The following is a 21,388-nucleotide window of genomic DNA, read 5'->3' on the forward strand; positions in this document are numbered from 1 at the left end:
ATACCTTTTGACAACACTATTGCACATAACCACTAGATGGAGCCATAGCATCCGACATTTATGCTCTATACATGATTCACAGAATTTATTGCATATATTTGTTCATTATCTAGTACTGTAAAACTGGGTATGTATGTAATTATTTATATGCAGTAGCGTAGCTACCGGGAGGGCAGAGGGGGCAAGCGCCCCGGGCCCGGAGCTCAGAGGTGGCCCACCCGGAGCTACGCTATTGTAACTGTATCGGCTGAATCGGTCTCCATGCTCTGCCGCCCGGTCGCTATGGGGCCCCTGAGCAGACAGGGGGGCCCGGTGCCAGCAGTGGGCTCCCCACCCATCACCGAAAGGTCAGCTGTATAGGCATTTAGCTGATACAGCTGACCACATTGATGAGGGAAGGCGCGCGCAGCGCTCCTTCTCCCATCACCCCCGTCAGCGTCTGACGTCGCCGACACTGACAGTGGGCGCGGTGATGTCAGCACCCGGCGCTCACTGTCAGGAGATGAGCGGGAGCTCGGAGCACCGCTGGAACAAGGAGGAAGAGGTGAGTATTTATTGTTTTTTTTATGGGGGCTGCCTTATACTACAGGGTCTGCCTATGGGGGTACTGTCTTATACTTACAGTGTCTGCCTATAGGGGTAATGTCTTATACTACAGGATCTGCCTATGGGGGTGCTGCCTTATACTACAGGATCTGCCTATGGGGGTGCTGCCTTATACTACAGGGTCTGCCTATGGGGGTGCTGCCTTATATTACAGGGTCTGCCTATGGGGTGCTGCCTTATACTACAGGGCCTGCCTATGGGGTGCTGCTTTTTACTACAGGGTCTGCCTGTGGGGTGCTGCCTTATAATACAGGGTCTGCCTATGGGGTGCGAGCTCATACTACAGGGTCTGCCTATGGGGTGCTCTTATAATACAGGGTCTGCCTATGGGGTGCTGCCTTATACTACAGGGTCTGCCTATGGGGTGCTGCCTTATACTACAGGGTCTGGCTATGGGGTGCTGCCTTATACTACAGGGTCTGCCTATGGGGTGCTGCTTTATACTAGAGTCTGCCTATGGGTTGCTGCCTTATACTACAGGGTCTGCCTATGGGGTGCTGTCTTATGCTATAGAGTCTGCCTATGGGTGCTGCCTTGTGCTATAGAGTCTGCCTATGGGGAGTGCATTATACTATATTGAGGACTATCTGGTGCATTATACTATATGGAGGCTATCTAGTGGGCCATCGTACAGTGTGATTACAGTGAAGGGGCCATCATACAGTGGTGGAGCCATCAAACAGTTTGGGGGCTACTAAGGGGTCAGTATACTGTGTGGGGGTGCATTACAGTGAGGAGGCATCATGGTATATATAAGAGAGCATCATACTGTGTATAGGGGAGCTGTATAGGGGAGGAGACTCAGGACATTATTAAATGTGAAGTGGGCACTTGTTATAGGGGAACTCGGGTTACTGTGACTATTAAAGGGGCACACAGGGCAGTATTACTTTCTAGGGGGCAAAATGTGGGCACTTTTCTAGGGCACTTGCACCCAGCATTACTATATTATAGAGGGGTGCTTTAGAATTTAGAGGGCACAGAGAATCACACAGCAGGTGCAGTGTTAGGGACACATATGGCAGCAGCAGCTCAGTATTGGATATCAGGTGCAGTAATAGGGAGACATACGGCAGCAGTGGCTCAGTATTGGGGTATCAGGTGCAGTAATAGGGACACATACGGCAGCAGCGGCTCAGTATTGGGGTATCAGGTACAGTAATAGGGACACATAAGGCAGCAGCAGCTCAGTATTGGGGTATCAGGTACAGTAATAGGGACACATAAGGCAGCAGCGGCTCAGTATTGGGGTATCAGGTACAGTAATAGGGACACATAAGGCAGCAGCGGCTCAGTATTGGGGTATCAGGTACAGTAATAGGGACACATCCGGCAGCAGCGGCTCAGTATTGGGGTATCAGGTACAGTAATAGGGACACATAAGGCAGCAGCGGCTCAGTATTGGGGTATCAGGTACAGTAATAGGGACACATCCGGCAGCAGCGGCTCAGTATTGGGGTATCAGGTACAGTAATAGGGACACACATGGCAGCAGCGGCTCAGTATTGAGGTATCAGCAGGATGAGGAGTTTGTGCAGGTTGGGAATAGATGGTGATGGGGCTGGAATGTGAGAAGTGAAACGTGTCTTTGTTGTATTCTCTGCAGCCGAGTTGTTGCTGGAAGAAGTTGTCATGTCGGTCTGGGCCAGATGGAAAAGACGGGAAAAGTGAACGATTCCATCAGAAAGAACGTCAGCAGTAAGGCTACGTTCACATTTGCGGTGTGCGCCACAGCGTCGTCGCCGCAACAAAACGCATGCGGCGTGCGGCCCTATCTTTAACATTGGGGCCGCATGTACATGCGTTGTCATGCGTTTTGGTGCGTTGTACGCCGCATGCGGCGTTAGGTCGCACCTGTCAGGGCGCGGCAAACGCAACATGTTGCATTTTTTGGGCGGCGCAGACTTTGTAAAAAACGCATGCGTCGTGTTTGCGTCGTGTTTGCGTCGTCGATGCGCCTTTTTTCTCATTGACTTGTATTGACAACGCAGACGACGCAAGTACTTGCGTCGTGGTGCGTTGTACGACGCATGCGTTTTCCAATAAAAAATGCAAAACATTGTCTAGACACTAAAAAAACACTATATATATATATATAAAAAAAAAAAGGGGGGTTGTCATTGTCTTTCACAAGGCTATCCACACAACACACAGAGAAGACACTGAGAGGAGCAATCTGCTTTCCAAACCTGTAAGTATATATTTCTCTTTGCATATTTTTTATTCTGTTTTATTTTTTGATTTTGATTTAATTTGTGCAATGTTTGGTCTGTGCTATTGTACGGTTATGGCACTGTGGGTTGTTAGTGAAAAATTGTGTTTTTTAATCTGGTTTTGATGTACTTCTGGCGTTATATGATGGCGTTTCTTGTCACCGGCCTTGCTTGGTTTTGGATTGGTTTTATGGATTTTGGGTTGTTCTGGTGTCATGCGGTTGGTCAATGTATTTTTTTTTGGCTTATTTTTTCTTGGTAAATTTCTGGTGCATGTCTTTTTATGGTTTCTATTGTTGGGGGTAACCGTATGGCATTTTCTTGTCTCATGTCTTGCTGTGTTTTATTATGCTGTTGGCATTTTTTTTTCTTTCCTTGAGTGTCTTTTCTTGCTGGTGGGGGGGCTACATTTATGATGTTTCATTTGTATTGTATTGTTCTGTGCTGCTATGCCATTCTCTTTTCAATTGTATTTTCCCTTTTTTTTTTTTGGTTTTTATCTATGATGGTTTTACGTCGTTTTCCGTATGGCTTCCGTATGTATCTCCTTTCTTGAATGTTTCCATTGCCAAGTGTGTAGTATGGCCTTTATTTATTAATTTTTTTTAGTTGGGGCCCTTTTTTTTTAAATTTATTGTGTTTTCTTTTCTATTTGACTATGGTTTATCTTTTGGGTTGCTGTATATTGTAACAGCGGTTGTCCCGTAATGTTTATTGCTTATTATCTAGAATGGTATTTATCGCCTTTTTCTGATGTATTTCGGTGGATGTCACCAGATGGTGTTGTTTTGGATCATGTCTTGTTGTAATTGTAAATTATGGCATTCATTAGTTTGCTATTTCATTGTGACTTTTTTTTTCCTGTAAGGTTTTTTTTTTAAGTTTTTATCTTTAAAAATTTTGACATAGGTGTCTATTTTTGCTTAATTTTGTTTGGGTCTATTCTTGTATTGTTTCTTCGATTGTATTCTCTTGCAATGTATGGCGTTGTGGTGTCGCTTTTTGAGTTTGCATTGTCCTATCAGTCAACAGTCAATTGTGGTTGTTTTAATGTTTTGGGCCTATTTTATTGTATGTGGCATTGGATGTGATTTTTTGCTCATTTTTTCATTGCAGAACAAACTTGCAAGAATGCCAAGTTCTTCTGAGCATAGCCAATCGGCGCGGGGGAGTGCGGTGAGTAATTATGTCCAGTTGCTTACTATTCGCTGCCATTTGTAGCATTGACAATAATTTTGTTAAACAATTTTTCCAGGCTTCTTCAAGTGAGGGAGAAGGCACACAGCGGGAGCAGAGAGATCGGGGTCAAGATGTGGCGTCAGGCCGGACAGTGAGTATTTTTTTTTTTTTAATCTTTTTTTTTGAGTAGCATCCTGCTGTGAGGAATATTACATTTGAGGAGCATCCTGGTTTCACTAGGGATGTTTACTAAGCTTAATTACATTATAGCTTGTCAGGGCAGCAAGTATTGGGGGAAGGTAAAATAAAGTTGAACTCCCTGCACACAAACATTCCAAAATACAGGTGTAGAAAACATCAATATACATACATCAAATGGCAAAGGATAGGGCAAAGGTACCTATCATGCCAGGTGCTGGTGGTTGTTAATATTTGCATATTTGTAACCTATTTGTTTTCTAATTTTTCTAGGTTTCACAACGGGACCAAGGAGACAGTGCCATAGATGTGGACCTCCTGATCTCCAGCATCCAGGAGCGTGGCCCGTTGTGGGACAGCCGTGACCCCCGGCACATGGACCAGGTGGTGTTGAGGCGTTTGTGGGCAGAGGTGGCAAAGTCGCTGTGGGATGGCTTTGACAGTGCCTCAGCGAAGGACAAAGGCAACTTTAGTGAGTATTGCAGAGACGCTGCTATGACCCATCTTGCCAGGATAAACACAACCGTGTGTGATGCGATCAACGCCTAAACTTTGCATCGCACACGGTTGTTTTATCCTTTTAAAATGCTAAATATGTAACCATTTTTTTGTCTTTACATTCACAGTGAAAAAGTTGAGGACCAGATGGCGATCCATGAAGGACCGTTTCAATAAGGGGATCCGTGCTGCGGAGGAGCAAGCTCGGAGTGGTGCTGCTGCGTCCAAGTCGGTGCCCTATAAATATAACAGGGCACTACAGTTCTTAAGACCGGTCCTTAGCCGCCGACAGTAAGTATTTTCTCAACATACCATATTGCACAGCCACATTGTACATTGCCCAGACACATAGCATATTGCACAGCCACATAGTACATTGCCCAGCCACGTACATTGTGCATCCACATAGTATATTGCCAGGCCACTATATCGCAGCCACATAGTACACGTTATAGCCACGTATCCACATAGTATATTTCCAAAGGAACATAGTGTATTGGCCATCCATGTAGTCAGCGTAGCATATTGGCCATCCTTTTACCCTAGTGGAATGGTATATAGCCCATTAGTAATTTTTTTGGTTAGGCGTGAGTCATTGTAGTCCATGACAGGTTACGTTCTGAGTCAGGGTAGTTCTGATCGCAGGAATAATGATGACGTCTGGATCACATGATCCTAACGTCATGGCCGTTCCTGCAATCAGATCAGCAAAGTGACTGGTTTTTTTTTTTTTTTTAATGTTTTTCTTGACTTTACATTTTATACTATTTTGGCGGCATAGGCAGCATCAAGAAAGATTTTTTGACAAAAATTTTTTGAAAACGATGACAGAGGTATGCATTGGCTTTGGCAGCGGGAATGACCAGTCATTTTCTGCCGTAGGTATGTCCATGATTGTTATCGTCAGCCCTAATGGTCAGCTGGCGATAACAATCAGCAATTTATTATAGGCCACACAGACTGAGAGACAGGGGATTGTAATGTATTGATGTGTCATGTAATGTTAATTTTATTACAGGAGTTGGCGTATGTGATAGGTAATTAATTGAAGGCTAATTCTTTCCTTATCTTTTCACAGGACACACAGCAGCACCCTCGAGCGAGCTCGCCCCGCAGGAGCGGACCTTCATGAATCGCCATCTGACCCGTCACAGCCCTCCCACAGCGACAGCAGGCTTGCACCACCATCTGGAGAACCGGCAGCCGGTCCATCAGGTGTTCCCCTGCACGAGGCCTCTGGCGCACCTTCGTTCGGGAATTCCCGACAGCGCCAGCGGGCCTCGGACAGGCCAGCCATGCCCGAATTTTTGCATTTGAGCACGGTTTTCCAGAACTGTTTCAAGGCGTTGAGCGATAAAATGGACACTCGTCTGTCCAGTATCGAACGGCGCCTTGAAAATCTGGAAGCCGAGCTCTCGAATCCGGCCAAACATTTTTTAAGTACTATTAGTAAGGGCATGGTGGAACACCTTACGCCGGAACTCCAGATTTCGGTGATGCAATCCTGCAACAATGCCTACGTGAGGGCTCTGCAGCAGGCTCGGGTCATGCAGTCAGCGACACTGCCCGTAGTGCCGTCGCTGGCTAGCATGACTCCGACTCCTGCTGCAGAGCCACTCCAGCCACCCCACCCTGGTCCAAGTGCCGAGCGACGCCACCACAGGCACCATAGCAGTGTGCCGCCGACTCCTGCTCCTGCCAGGCCCTCATCCTCCCGCAGCCATCATTCTGGGGGAGCTGCCGCAGTTGGAAAGAAAAGAAAACACAAAAGAAAGAGGACACGCACTGAGGCTCTGGCTGCTCCAATACAAACACCAAGTACACGTCGGGCCTCTAGCCGCAGCAGGAGCAGCCAGAGCCAACCAAGAACCTCGCAAAGGCTCGTGTTGCCTCCTCCCTCCCCTACAGAGGTGGCGGTTTCCTCCCCATTATACCCTGCGGAGGGTTTGGACCTGCCATCGAGCCTCCTGGACTATAGGTCAACATCCTCCTCGTCGTCATCATCCTCATCTTTCTCTCCCCATTCCCAAAAAGATACATACCATTCCCCCATGGTGGCACAGGTTGATACCCCCTAAGTTTATTTCCCCTTTTTTTTTTCTGTTTCCCCCAATAAAAAAATTTTGTTTTAAAACAACAATATTTGCTCTTATTTTCCAGTATACTTCTCGGCAAGTCACACCGTGCGCCGTCTACACATATTTTGTGCTTCAAACACCTCATATATGCAATGTCAGACACTATTTTTACCATTTTTATTTTGCCTTTTTTGGTGTGTCTCTCATTGCTGTATGAGGTGTTTACAAACAATAAAGTGTATGAGGTGTTTTCAATCACTAAGGGTATGTGTCCACGCTCAGGATTGCATCAGGATTTGGTTAGGATTTTACATAAGTATTTGTAACCCAAAACCAGGAGTGGGTGATAAATACAGAAGTGGAGCAGATGTTTCTATTCTACTTTGCCTCTAATTGTTCCACTCCTGGTTTTGGCTTACAAATACTGATGAAAAATCGTGACAAAATCCTGATGCAATCCTGAACGTGGACACATACCCTAAAGGTACCTTCACACTTAACAATGCTGCAGCGAAACATACAATGATGCAGATCACTGCAGCATCGCTATTTGGTCGCTGGAGAGCTGTCTGTGTGACAGCTCTCCAGCGACCAACGATGCCGAGGTCCCCGGGTAACCAGGGTAAACATCAGGTTGCTAAGCGCAGGCCGCCGCGCTTCCGATGATTACCCTGGTTACCAGTGTTAAATGTAAATAAAACAACAGTACATACACTCACAATTGCGTCCCCCGGCGTCCGCTTCCCTGCCCTGACTGAGTGACGGCCCTAACAGCAGAGCGGTCACATCACCGCTGTGCTGTGCATTCACTTTCCGGCCGGCGCTCAGTCAGTGCAGGAAGCGGACGCCGGGGGACGCGAAGATGAGTATATGTCCTGTTTTTTTTTTAACTTTCACACTGGTAAACAGGGTAAATGTCAGGTTACTAAGCGCTGCCCTACGCCTAGTAACCCGATATTTACCCTGCTTACTAGGGTTGAGCGACTTTCATTTTTTTAAGATCGAGTAGGGTTTTGGGAAACCCGATTTTGTCCAGAGTCGAGTCGAGTGCAGTCGGCCGATTATCGCTAAAAGTCGGGGATCGACCGAAACACGAAACCCAATGCAAGTCAATGGGGAAGCATAGTCGGCAGTGAGTGGAGGCCAGGAAAACACCTACAGTGCCCATTTTAATGCCAAAAACATCCATTCTTGTTTCTGAAGCTTGCCAATCTTAATTAACTGTATAATAATAGTTGGGCATAAGGAATTGGGGGAAAGTTGTGGGGGGAGTAGGGCTGGCTCAAGTTTTTCGTGGGCCCAGGAAATGCGGACTACGTCACGGCGGTGTTGCAGGGAAAGGTAAGTATTTAAAAGTTGCAAGTGCTGTGATCCTGAGCAAGCAGGGGGGGCCCACTCGTTCGCATTGCCACTGGCACAGGGCCCCTCAAAGTACGGCGGTGTGTTTGCATGGCGGGGGCGCCTCCCACCAGCAGCGACACTTTTGCGTACTCTGAGGGGCCCTGTGCCAGTGACGTCGCCAACGAGTATGCCCCCCCACCTGATGAAGGAACCTGCACTTTCATCTGCACCTTCCTCTTTGTCCCTGTGTAAGGTGGTATAACATGCGGGAAGGGGAACCTTACTTTCAGCAGGGTCAGATTCTGGCTGTGTAGAGTACAAGGGGAATGTAGTGGTCTAGGTCAATGTACCAGCAGACTCATTTAGCAGTGGCTGGGCAATGGGCAGGATGAGGAGGAAACAGATATAGGGCCAAAGAATAAAGTAGGCTACATGCAGTTCAAAATTGGTAACAGGACTAAACAGGCGGCATTGCTTTGTTCAGTGGAGTAGCAAACCCAAGAGCAGCAGACACTGTTTCAAGGGCCTAACCACACTAGTAGGCCAAATGCAGTTTAATATCTGATAGTATAGGGCGAAAGCCAGAATGTGGAAGCTCAGCTTTGTTCAGTTGAGGACAACACCAGGGAGGGGCAGACACCTTTAGTAGGCCGGAAAAGCCTATTGCATTTTTTAAAATGGTAATTTGGAGCAGAAGGTTGAAGCTCAGCTTTATTTAGTTGAGGGCAACACCAGGGAGGGGCAGAAGCCGTTAGTAGGCCCTAACCACCATTTTTTTTTTTTTTAAAACCACTTAATGAGAGCCGGAAGGTTGAAGCTCAGCTTTATTTAGTTGAGGACAACACCAGGGAGGGGCAGAAGCCGTTAGTAGGCCCTAACCACCATTTTTTTTTTAAAACCACATAATGAGAGCCGGAAGGTTGAAGCTCAGCTTTATTTAGTTGAGGACAACACCAGGGAGGGGCAGAAGCCGTTAGTAGGCCCTAACCACCATTTTTTTTTTAAAACCACTTAATGAGAGCCGGAAGGTTGAAGCTCAGCTTTATTTAGTTGAGGACAACACCAGGGAGGGGCAGAAGCCGTTAGTAGGCCCTAACCACCATTTTTTTTTTTTTTAAAACCACATAATGAGAGCCGGAAGGTTGAAGCTCAGCTTTATTTAGTTGAGGACAACACCAGGGAGGGGCAGAAGCCGTTAGTAGGCCCTAACCACCATTTTTTTTTTAAAACCACTTAATGAGAGCCGGAAGGTTGAAGCTCAGCTTTATTTAGTTGAGGACAACACCAGGGAGGGGCAGAAGCCGTTAGTAGGCCCTAACCACCATTTTTTTTTTTTAAACCACATAATGAGAGCCGGAAGGTTGAAGCTCAGCTTTATTTAGTTGAGGACAACACCAGGGAGGGGCAGAAGCCGTTAGTAGGCCCTAACCACCAATTTTTTTTTTTTTAAAACCACTTAATGAGAGCCGGAAGGTTGAAGCTCAGCTTTATTTAGTTGAGGACAACACCAGGGAGGGGCAGAAGCCGTTAGTAGGCCCTAACCACCATTTTTTTTTAAAAACCACTTAATGAGAGCCGGAAGGTTGAAGCTCAGCTTTATTTAGTTGAGGACAACACCAGGGAGGGGCAGAAGCCGTTAGTAGGCCCTAACCACCATTTTTTTTTTAAAACCACTTAATGAGAGCCGGAAGGTTGAAGCTCAGCTTTATTTAGTTGAGGACAACACCAGGGAGGGGCAGAAGCCGTTAGTAGGCCCTAACCACCATTTTTTTTTTTTAAACCACATAATGAGAGCCGGAAGGTTGAAGCTCAGCTTTATTTAGTTGAGGACAACACCAGGGAGGGGCAGAAGCCGTTAGTAGGCCCTAACCACCAATTTTTTTTTTTTAAAAACCACTTAATGAGAGCCGGAAGGTTGAAGCTCAGCTTTATTTAGTTGAGGACAACACCAGGGAGGGGCAGAAGCCGTTAGTAGGCCCTAACCAAAGTTGAAGGCCAAATGCAGTTTAATTTCTGATACTATAGGCCGAAAGCCAGAAGGTGGAAGTTCCGATTTAGACAGTGGAGGACAATTTGAATTAGGGACTGCAGACAGACTTAGTAGGCTGTCCCCTGTGGACCATGCATCCACCACATTAACCCATTGCGCCGTAATGGACACGTAATCTTCCGTGGCCATGCCTACAGGTCCATGCGTCTGTTGTCAGGTGCACCTTTGTACTCACAGATTGCCAGAGTGCATGGACAATGCGGTCTTCTACATGCTGGTGGAGGGTTGGGATGGCTTTTCTCGCAAAAGAAGTGTCGACTGGTTAGCTTGTAGCGTGGTACAGCGTAGTCCATCATGGCCTTATTAATAGTAAATAAAATATATAACTAGGCTCTATGAACTTTTAAATAGGTTCCAGGGGTACACGGGCAGCATTGGTGTGGTCAGTGGAGGAGTATTGCAAGTAGGGGCTGCAGACAGGCTATCAAAGGCCTAAAATAACAAACAGTAGGCAGTCATGGCAGTTTTACATCGGTTACATGGATACACAGGCAGGCACTCCAGGCAGCATTGTGCTCAGTGGAGGAGTATTGCAAGTAGGGGCCGCAGACAGGCTATCAAAGGCCTAAAATAACAAACAGTAGGCAGTCATGGCAGTTTTACATCGGTTACATGGATACACAGGCAGGCACTCCAGGCAGCATTGTGGTCAGTGGAGGAGTATTGCAAGTAGGGGCCGCAGACAGGCTATCAAAGGCCTAAAATAACAAACAGTAGGCAGTCATGGCAGTTTTACATCGGTTACATGGATACACAGGCAGCTAGGTGGTGAGTGGAGGAGTATTTAAAGTAAGGACCGCAGACAGGCTATCAAAGGCCTAACATAACAAACAATAGGCTCATGGCAGTTTTACAGCGGTTACATGGATACACGGGCAGGCAGCTTGGTGGTGAGTGGAGGAGTATTTAAAGTATGGACCGCAGACAGGCTTCGAAGGCCTAACACAATAAAATGGGCTGGCTGTAGGCACTTTAAAATTGGTTCCAGGGGTACACGGGCAGCAGTGGTCTGGTCAGTGGAGGACTAGTGGAAGTATGGACCGCAGACAGGCTTCGAAGGCCTAACACAATAAAATGGGCTGGCTGTAGGCACTTTAAAATTGGTTCCAGGGGTACACGGGCAGCAGTGGTCTGGTCAGTGGAGGCCTAGTGGAAGTATGGACCGCAGACAGGCTTCGAAGGCCTAACACAATAAAATGGGCTGGCTGTAGGCACTTTAAAATTGGTTCCAGGGGTACACGGGCAGCAGTGGTCTGGTCAGTGGAGGACTAGTGGAAGGAGGGAGCGCAGAAAGGCTTCAAAGGCCTAAAATAACAAACAATAGGCTCATGGCAGTTTTACAGCGGTTACATGGATACACGGGCAGGCAGCTTGGTGGTCAGTGGAGGAGTAGGGACCGCAGACAGGCTATCAAAGGCCTAAAATAACAAACAATAGGCTCATGGCAGTTTTACAGCGGTTACATGGATACACGGGCAGGCAGCTTGGTGCTGAGTGGAGGAGTAGTGCAAGGAGTGTCTGTCCCAGTACTCCCAAAATATAAATAGATGTTAATGTCTCGCAAAACAACCAAAACAAAAAAAAAGATGGCATACTTAGGTACAGGGGTGGGCTCATCTGCTGTGTTTCTGACATAGTAATTTGGCAGTAACTATTTAATGGTGCCAATATAGGACACAGACACAGACTACTTTAAGTTGCATCATAGATGTCTACAAATTTGTATTGTCAGTGCCAGACATTGAATGATGTCAGCGAATAGACTAAAGATTGGTGGAGCTGTGCGACATAATTTTGCACGTAGTACAGCCCAGTTTGAGCTGGGGTAGGGGGGAACTCTCTTGAGGCCGGCGGGACCGCCCCAGGGCCACTCATGTTACAACGGTGTGTCTGACGTTGGGTGCGCACCACCACCGCCAGAGACACTACATTGTACTATGAGGGACCCAGTAGCAATGCCGTCAACCAAAAGCGAGCACACCCACCTCTTCAGACAAACAGCAGTCTCACGGGTGCTTGCGCCAAGTCGCGATACCACGGCCCCGTGTGGGGAGTTTGGCCATTTAGGGAGGTGTAAACATGTCGTATGCTGTACAATCTGCAGCAGCAAATTAGACATTAGAAAAGTAATTCACAGGCAAGAGCTTTTCATAGGAAAGCTAGGTGTCGGCCGGGCAAGGTGGGGCAAAAGATTTTGAAATCCAGTTGTGGTTCATTTTAATGAATGTTAGATCGTCAACATTTTGGGTAGCCAGACGAGTCCTTTTTTCGGTTAATATTGACCCTGCAGCACTGAATACTCTTTCTGATAGGACACTTGCTGCCGGGCAAGCAAGCTCCTGCAATGCATATTCTGCCAATTCTGGCCAGGTGTCTAATTTGGAGGCCCAGTAATCAAATGGGAATGACGGTTGAGGGAGAACATCGATAAGGGATGAAAAATAGTTAGTAACCATACTGGACAAATGTTGTCTCCTGTCACTTTCAATTGATGCAGCAGTACCTGTCCTGTCTGCGGTCATAGCAAAATCACTCCACAACCTGGTCAGAAAACCCCTCTGTCCAACGCCACTTCTGATGTGTGCACCCCTAACACTCCTAGTCTGCTGCCCCCTGGAGCTCGTGTGAGAACGATCACGTGCGCTGTGTGCTGGGAATGCCTGAAGCAAACGGTCAACAAGAGTTGATTGTTTGGTTGCTAATATTAGTTCCAAGTTCTCATGTGGCATAACATTTTGCAATTTGCCTTTATAGCGTGGATCAAGGAGGCAGGCCAACCAGTAATCGTCATCGTTCATCATTTTCGTAATGCGTGTGTCCCTTTGTAGGATACGTAAGGCATAATCCGCCATGTGGGCCAAAGTTCCACTTGTCAAATCTCCGGTTGTGATTGGTTGAGGGGCAGTTGCAGGCAAATCTACGTCACTTGTGTCCCTCAAAAAACCAGAACCCGGCCGTGACACGCAACCAATTTCCTGTGCCCCCGTGAAAGTTTCCGCATTAAAAATATACTCATCCCCATCATCCTCCTCGTCCTCCACCTCCTCTTCGCCCGCTACCTCGTCCTGTACACTGCCCTGACCAGACAATGGCTGACTGTCATCAAGGCTTCCCTCTTCCTCTGGTGCAGACGCCTGCTCCTTTATGTGCGTCAAACTTTGCATCAGCAGACGCATTAGGGGGATGCTCATGCTTATTACGGCGTTGTCTGCACTAACCAGCCGTGTGCATTCCTCAAAACACTGAAGGACTTGACACATGTCTTGTATCTTCGACCACTGCACACCTGACAACTCCATGTCTGCCATCCTACTGCCTGCCCGTGTATCCTCCCACAAATAAATAACAGCACGCCTCTGTTCGCACAGTCTCTGAAGCATGTGCAGTGTTGAGTTCCACCTTGTTGCAACGTCTATGATTAGGCGATGCTGGGGAAGGTTCAAAGACCGCTGATAGGTCTGCATACGGCTGGCGTGTACAGGCGAACGTCGGATATGTGAGCAAAGTGCACGCACTTTGAGGAGCAGGTCGGAGAACCCAGGATAAGTTTTCAATAAGCACTGCACCACCAGGTTTAAGGTGTGAGCCAGGCAAGGAATGTGTTTCAGTTGGGAAAGGGAGATGGCAGCCATGAAATTCCTTCCGTTATCACTCACTACCTTGCCTGCCTCAAGATCTACTGTGCCCAGCCACGACTGCGTTTCTTGTTGCAAGAACTCGGACAGAACTTCCGCGGTGTGTCTGTTGTCGCCCAAACACTTCATAGCCAATACAGCCTGCTGACGCTTGGCAGTAGCTGGCCCATAATGGGACAACTGGTGTGCAACAGTGTCATCTGCCGATGGAGTGGTTGGCCGACTGCGTTCTGTGGAAGAGCTGTAGCTTCTGCAGGAGGACGAGGAGGAGGAGGAGGGGGTGCGAACGCCTACAGCCAACTGTTTCCTAGACCGTGGGCTAGGCACAACTGTCCCTAAATTGATGTCGCCTGTGGACCCTGCATCCACCACATTCACCCAGTGTGCCGTGATGGACACATAACGTCCCTGGCCATGCCTACTGGTCCATGCATCTGTAGTCAGGTGCACCTTTGTACTCACAGATTGCCTGAGTGCATGGACGATGCGCTGTTTAACATGCTGGTGCAGGGCTGGGATGGCTTTTCTGGAAAAAAAGTGTCGACTGGGTAGCTCGTATCGTGGTTCAGCGTACTCCATCAGGGCTTTGAAAGCTTCGCTTTCAACTAACCGGTAGGGCATCATCTCTAACGAGATTAGTCTAGCTATGTGGGCGTTAAAACCCTGTGTACGCGGATGCGAGGATAAGTACTTCCTTTTTCTAACCAGAGTCTCATGTAGGGTGAGCTGGACTGGAGAGCTGTAGATCGTGGAACTTTCGGGTGTGCCGGTGGACATGGCAGACTGAGAGACGGTTGGAGACGGTATTGTTTCCGCCGGTGCCCTACATGCAATATTTCCTCCTACAAAACTGGTGATTCCCTGACCCTGACTGCTTTTGGCTGGCAAAGAAACCTGCACAGATACTGCCGGTGGTGCGGAAAATGGTGGCCTTACAGTGACGGAAGGGATGTTGCGTTGCTGACTAGCTTCATTGGCCGAGGGTGCTACAACCTTGAGGGACGTTTGGTAGTTAGTCCAGGCTTGAGAATGCATGGTGGTTAAGTGTCTATGCATGCAACTAGTATTTAGACTTTTCAGATTCTGACCTCTGCTTAAGCTAGTTGAACATTTTTGACAGATGACTTTGCGCTGATCAGTTGGATGTTGTTTAAAAAAATGCCAGACTGCACTCTTCCTAGACTCTGATCCCTTTTCAGGGATTGCAGACTGAGCTTTAACCGGATGGCAACGCTGTGCTCCAACAGGTTTTGGCTTTGACACGCGTTTTGGTCCAGATACGGGCCCGGCAGATGGAACCTGTTGCGATGTTGATGCCTGCTGCGGCCCCTCCTCCACCTCCGCTTCTGAACTACTGCCGCCTGCACCCTGTTCCCCCAATGGCTGCCAATCGGGGTCAATAACTGGGTCATCTATTACCTCCTCTTCGAGCTCGTGTGCAACTTCGTCTGTGTCACTGTGTCGGTCGGTGGTATAGCGTTCGTGGCGGGGCAACATAGTCTCATCAGGGTCTGATTGTGGATCTGTACCCTGAGAGGGCAATGTGGTGGTCTGAGTCAAAGGAGCAGCATAGTACTCTGGCTGTGGCTGTGCATCAGTGCACTCCATGTCAGAATATACTTGTAATGGGCATGGCCTGTTAAATGTTTCACTTTCTAAGCCAGGGACGGTATGTGTAAAGAGCTCCATGGAGTGACCCGTTGTGTCGCCTGCTGCATCCTTCTCTCTTGTTGTAGTTTTTGCTGAGGAGGACAAGGAAGCGACTTGTCCCTGACCGTGAACATCCACAAGCGACGCGCTGCTTTTACATTTACCAGTTTCGGAAGAGGAGGCAAAAGAGCTAGAGGCTGAGTCTGCAATGTAAGCCAAAACTTGCTGTTGCTGCTCCGCCTTTAAAAGCGGTTTTCCTACTCCCAGAAAAGAGAGCGTTCGAGGCCTTGTGTAGCCTGACGACGAAACTGGCTCCACAGCTCCAGACTTAGGTGGAATATTTTTATCCCCACGACCACCTGATGCTCCACTACCACTACCATCATTACCAGCTGACAATGAACGCCCACGACGACCTCTTGCACCAGACTTCCTCATTGTTTTAAAATCTTAACCAAAGTAACTTTATTTGTTGCTATCAAACAACTTACACGGTGAGCTATAACTTCAGTATGATTTCAATATCCCTTAACAGGTTGGTGAGACCACAAGGAAAATCAGGCACAATGTTACACACTCTGTTTTCTGTGGCACAAAATCACAGAGATGACACACACGCAGGACTGTCACTCAAGCACTAATGTCAATATTAATCTCCCACCTAATTTATTTATTTTTTTTTCTCAGGGAGACTTTAGAAACCAAATAATATTAAAAAAAAAAAAAAAAGGCTTTCTATGGCCCACAATTAGAGAGAGAGAGGTGGCACAACCAGGAGTCAAGACTGGCACACAAGCTGAAAGGGCAATATTACTCTCCCACTGTTTTTTTAGGTTTTTTTTTTTTTTTCAGGGAGAATTAGAAACCAAATAATATTAAAAAAAAAAAAAATAGGCTTTCTATGGCCCACTGAATGAAAGGGAGAGAGGTGGCACACCCAGGAGTCAAGACTGGCACACAAGCTGAAAGGGCAATATTACTCTCCCACTGTTTTTTTAGGTTTTTTTTTTTTTTTCAGGGAGAATTAGAAACCAAATAATATTAAAAAAAAAAAAAATAGGCTTTCTATGGCCCACTGAATGAAAGGGAGAGAGGTGGCACACCCAGGAGTCAAGACTGGCACACAAGCTGAAAGGGCAATATTACTCTCCCACTGTTTTTTTATGTATTTTTTGTTTTTTCAGGGAGACTTTAGAAACCCAATAATATTTTAAAAAAAAAATAAATAGGCTTTCTATGGCCCACTGAATGAGAGGGAGAGAGGTGGCACACCCAGGAGTCAAGACTGGCACACAAGCTGAAAGGGCAATATTACTCTCCCACTGTTTTTTTAGGTTTTTTTTTTTTTTTCAGGGAGAATTAGAAACCAAATAATATTAAAAAAAAAAAAATAGGCTTTCTATGGCCCACTGAATGAAAGGGAGAGAGGTGGCACACCCAGGAGTCAAGACTGGCACACAAGCTGAAAGGGCAATATTACTCTCCCACTGTTTTTTTATGTATTTTTTGTTTTTTTCAGGGAGACTTTAGAAACCCAATAATATTTAAAAAAAAAAATAAATAGGCTTTCTATGGCCCACTGAATGAGAGGGAGAGAGGTGGCACACCCAGGAGTCAAGACTGGCACACAAGCTGAAAGGGCAATATTACTCTCCCACTGTTTTTTTATGTATTTTTTGTTTTTTTCAGGGAGACTTTAGAAACCCAATAATATTTAAAAAAAAAAATAAATAGGCTTTCTATGGCCCACTGAATGAGAGGGAGAGAGGTGGCACACCCAGGAGTCAAGACTGGCACACAAGCTGAAAGGGCAATATTACTCTCCCACTGTTTTTTTAGGTTTTTTTTTTTTTTCAGGGAGACTTTAGAAACCAAATAATATTAAAAAAAAAAAAAAAAAAAAAAAAAATAGGCTTGCTATAGCCCACTGAATGAGAGATAGCACACACAGCAGTGGCACACAAGCCCTTACTGAGGCCAATATTTTTCTCCCACTGATTGATGTAGTGTTTTTGTGTTGAGGTAGAATTTAGAACACAAATCACGGAAAAAATAAATAGGCTTTCTATGGCCCACTGAATGAAAGGGAGAGAGGTGGCACACCCAGGAGTCAAGACTGGCACACAAGCTGAAAGGGCAATATTACTCTCCCACTGTTTTTTTATGTATTTTTTGTTTTTTCAGGGAGACTTTAGAAACCCAATAATATTTAAAAAAAAAAATAAATAGGCTTTCTATGGCCCACTGAATGAGAGGGAGAGAGGTGGCACACCCAGGAGTCAAGACTGGCACACAAGCTGAAAGGGCAATATTACTCTCCCACTGTTTTTTTAGGTTTTTTTTTTTTTTCAGGGAGAATTAGAAACCAAATAATATTAAAAAAAAAAAAAAAGGCTTTCTATGGCCCACTGAATGAAAGGGAGAGAGGTGGCACACCCAGGAGTCAAGACTGGCACACAAGCTGAAAGGGCAATATTACTCTCCCACTGTTTTTTTATGTATTTTTTGTTTTTTTCAGGGAGACTTTAGAAACCCAATAATATTTAAAAAAAAAAATAAATAGGCTTTCTATGGCCCACTGAATGAGAGGGAGAGAGGTGGCACACCCAGGAGTCAAGACTGGCACACAAGCTGAAAGGGCAATATTACTCTCCCACTGTTTTTTTAGGTTTTTTTTTTTTTTCAGGGAGACTTTTGAAACCAAATAATATTAAAAAAAAAAAAAAAAAAAAAATATAGGCTTGCTATAGCCCACTGAATGATAGCGCACACACAGCAGTGGCACACAAGCCCTGACTGAGGCCAATATTTTTCTCCCACTGATTGATGTAGTGTTTCTGTGTTGAGGTAGATTTTAGAACACAAATCACGGAAAAAATAAATAGGCTTTCTATGGCCCACTCAGTGAGAGATGGCACACACAGGGATGGCACTGTAGCAGAAATGCCAATCTTAATCTCCCACAAAAAAAAAACAAAAAAAAAAAAAAACTGTCCTACAATTACTATCTCCCTGCAGTAATGTAAGCCAGGTATGGCAGGCAGCAATAGGAGTGGACTGATGCACAAATTAAATAAAAAGTGTGGACAAACAAAAAAGATAGCTGTGCAGAAAGGAAGGAACAAGAGGATATGTGCTTTGAAAAAAGCAGTTGGTTTCCACAGTGGCGTACACACAGCAATACAGCTATCACGGAGCCTTCTAGGGCAGCCCAATGAGCTACAGCGCTGAGGGGAAAAAAAAAAAAAAATAGATTCCACTGTTCCTGCACACCGAAGGTGGTGTTGGACAGTGGAAATCGCTGCAGCACAAGCGGTTTGGTGGTTAGTGGACCCTGCCTAACGCTCTCCCTGCTTCTGACGAAGCGGCAGCAACCTGTCCCTAAGCTCAGATCAGCAGCAGTAAGATGGCGGTCGGCGGGAACGCCCCTTTATAGCCCCTGTGACGCCGCAGACAGCAAGCCAATCACTGCAATGCCCTTCTCTAAGATGGTGGGGACCAGGATCTATGTCATCACGCTGCCCACACTCTGCGTTCACCTTCATTGGCTGAGAAATGGCGCTTTTCGCGTCATTGAAACGCGACTTTGGCGCGAAAGTCGCGTACCGCATGGCCGACAAGCACAGGGGTCGGATCGGGTTTCATGAGACGCCGACTTAGCCAAAAGTCGGCGACTTTTGAAAATGATCGACCCGTTTCGCTCAACCCTACTGCTTACCATTGTAAAACATCGCTGGTATCGTTGTTTTTGCTGTCAAACACAACGATACACAGCAATCTGACAAACAAATAAATATGTTATATGGTATGGTATAAATTTTGTCTTTGAAGCAGGGTAGAAAACTGAAGAAATAATTTTTATTAAAACACAACATTTTAAAAACAAAGGATTCCAACTTTTTTAGATAAGGCACATTACATTGGTGAACTATTTTAAGCATAGTCACACCAGAATACAGTCCAACAGTTTACTACACCATTGTATCTTGCCATGACAGACGGCCAACATCTGACACAAAATAGGCCGCAAAACGATCCCTCATCTGCGCAATTTCCACACTTGTCCTCAGAGGATGATCATGGAAATCGGGCAATGGGTTGGCTATGGTTTCATCGAGATCCACGTTCAGTCTCTCTTTGGCCAGAATATAATTGTGGAGAACCACACACGCCTTCACCACCTCATCCACTGTCTCAGTTTTCAGATTAATGGCGGATCCTAATATCCGCCATTTGGAGACAAGGATGCCAAAGGCGCACTCCACAGTCCTTCTGGCCCTGGACAGTCTGTAATTGAAAACCCTTTTGGTGTGGTCCAAGCCCCGACTGGAGTAGGGTTTCAATAGGTTGGCAGACATTTGGAATGCCTCATCCCCAACCACAACAAATGGCATCGCAGGGCCTTCAGTGTGGGGAAGAGGTCGTGGCTGGGGGAAATTGAAATTGTTGCCATATAATTTTTGGCCCATATCCGACTCTTTAAATGTGCGCGAGTCATTTGCACGGCCAAACGCACCAATGTCCACTGCGAGAAAACGGCAGTCCGCACCGGCAATTGCCATGAGCACAGTGGAAAAGTATTTTTTATAGTTGTAGAAAAGGGATCCACTTTTCCCTGGCTTGGTAATCCGAATGTGCTTTCCATCCACTGCGCCAATACAGTTTGGAAACGAACACACTTGGTCAAATTTCTGTGCGTTATACTCCCAGATTTCGCTTGTAGGGACGGGTAAAAATTCCTCCCGGAGATTATCCCACAAAGCGCGGCATGTCTCAGCAATAATTCCGGAGAGAGTGGAGACTCCAATCCGGAACTGAAATTGAAGGGATCTCAAGGTCTCTCCGGTAGCCAGGAAACTGCCAAGAAGATAAAGAAATTACATTAAAGTACATTGTAATTTATAAAAGTACATTGACCATACCAACCCACAAAAAAAAAAAAAAAAAAAAAAAAAAGAGAAGAACATATCACAGTCATTCAAACAGCTACGTACCGTAGAGTCACCAGCAGCCGCTCCTCTGCGGAAATAGCTCTCCGGAGCTGCGTGTCCTGCCTGCTAATGGCTCCTTCCACCCGACGCAAAAGATAGCGGAAGCTCTCCTGAGACATCCTGGTGTATTCGAAATATTTCTCCAGGTTGTCATTCAGTTCGCCAAACAAGCTATGGTACGCTCCACGGCTCTCCCGGACTTCCAAGATAGGGTGTATCCAAAAGCGGCGACGACTCCATCTCCGTTTTTCCCTTTCCCTTTGATGAAAACAGGCGACAGTATAGGCATGAGCCAAGGCAAATTCCATCTCCATATCCATGTAGATACTGTCCATGGGACGCTCCATCATGAATACCAGAAAAATGGGAGGAATTCATGTCTGCCAGGGTATATATACACAATTACATAAACACCAACCCTCTTCTAGCCATTGGTGGTCCTTATCTATTGTGTAGACACTTTTTTTTGTGGGTGGGATGAAGAATGACTCACTGCACAAAAAAACACATGTGGCGCAAAACGCTGCATTTTTTGTTGAAAACGCAACTGCGTTTCCCAAAAACACAGCGTTTTGCACCGCATGCGTTGAACGCATGCGGCGCAAAACGCAGCGTTGTGCATGCGTTTTGCTGCGTTTTTGTTTGCGTTGTGCGTTGCGGCGCCGACGCTGCGGCGCACACCGCAAATGTGAACGTAGCCTAAGTCATTATCTGTAACTGTGCTGTGATCTCTTATATGTTCTGTAGGGCTGGTATCTATCACTGACCATATGGCGGTAATATCCATGTTGGTCTTGAAATAGAGATTATCTTCAGTAACAGCGCAGTCATCTGCTGAGGTTCTCCTCCACTATTAGGGGGTGTCACCGAGTTGTAATCAAGGATACCTGGTTAGGGGCCCACTCAGAAGTCCCCCCTCCCCCGAACCAAAACCAAAATAAAAAAAAGG

General features: G+C 46.3%; 1 protein-coding gene across 1 annotated transcript; it reads left to right on the forward strand.

The window, feature by feature from the left end:
• Positions 1 to 3,769: 3,769 nt before the first annotated feature.
• On the forward strand, positions 3,770 to 6,772 carry LOC143767886 (uncharacterized). The gene is made up of 3 exons (XM_077256407.1): positions 3,770 to 4,668; positions 4,823 to 4,985; positions 5,773 to 6,772. The coding sequence occupies exons 1-3, from the start codon at positions 4,572 to 4,574 to the stop codon at positions 6,770 to 6,772; spliced, it is 1,260 nt and encodes a 419-aa protein (XP_077112522.1). The 5' UTR covers positions 3,770 to 4,571.
• The last annotated feature ends 14,616 nt before the right edge of the window (positions 6,773 to 21,388 follow it).

Source organism: Ranitomeya variabilis, chromosome 4, assembly GCF_051348905.1.
Source record: "Ranitomeya variabilis isolate aRanVar5 chromosome 4, aRanVar5.hap1, whole genome shotgun sequence".
Classification (NCBI taxonomy): Eukaryota; Metazoa; Chordata; class Amphibia; order Anura; family Dendrobatidae; genus Ranitomeya; species Ranitomeya variabilis.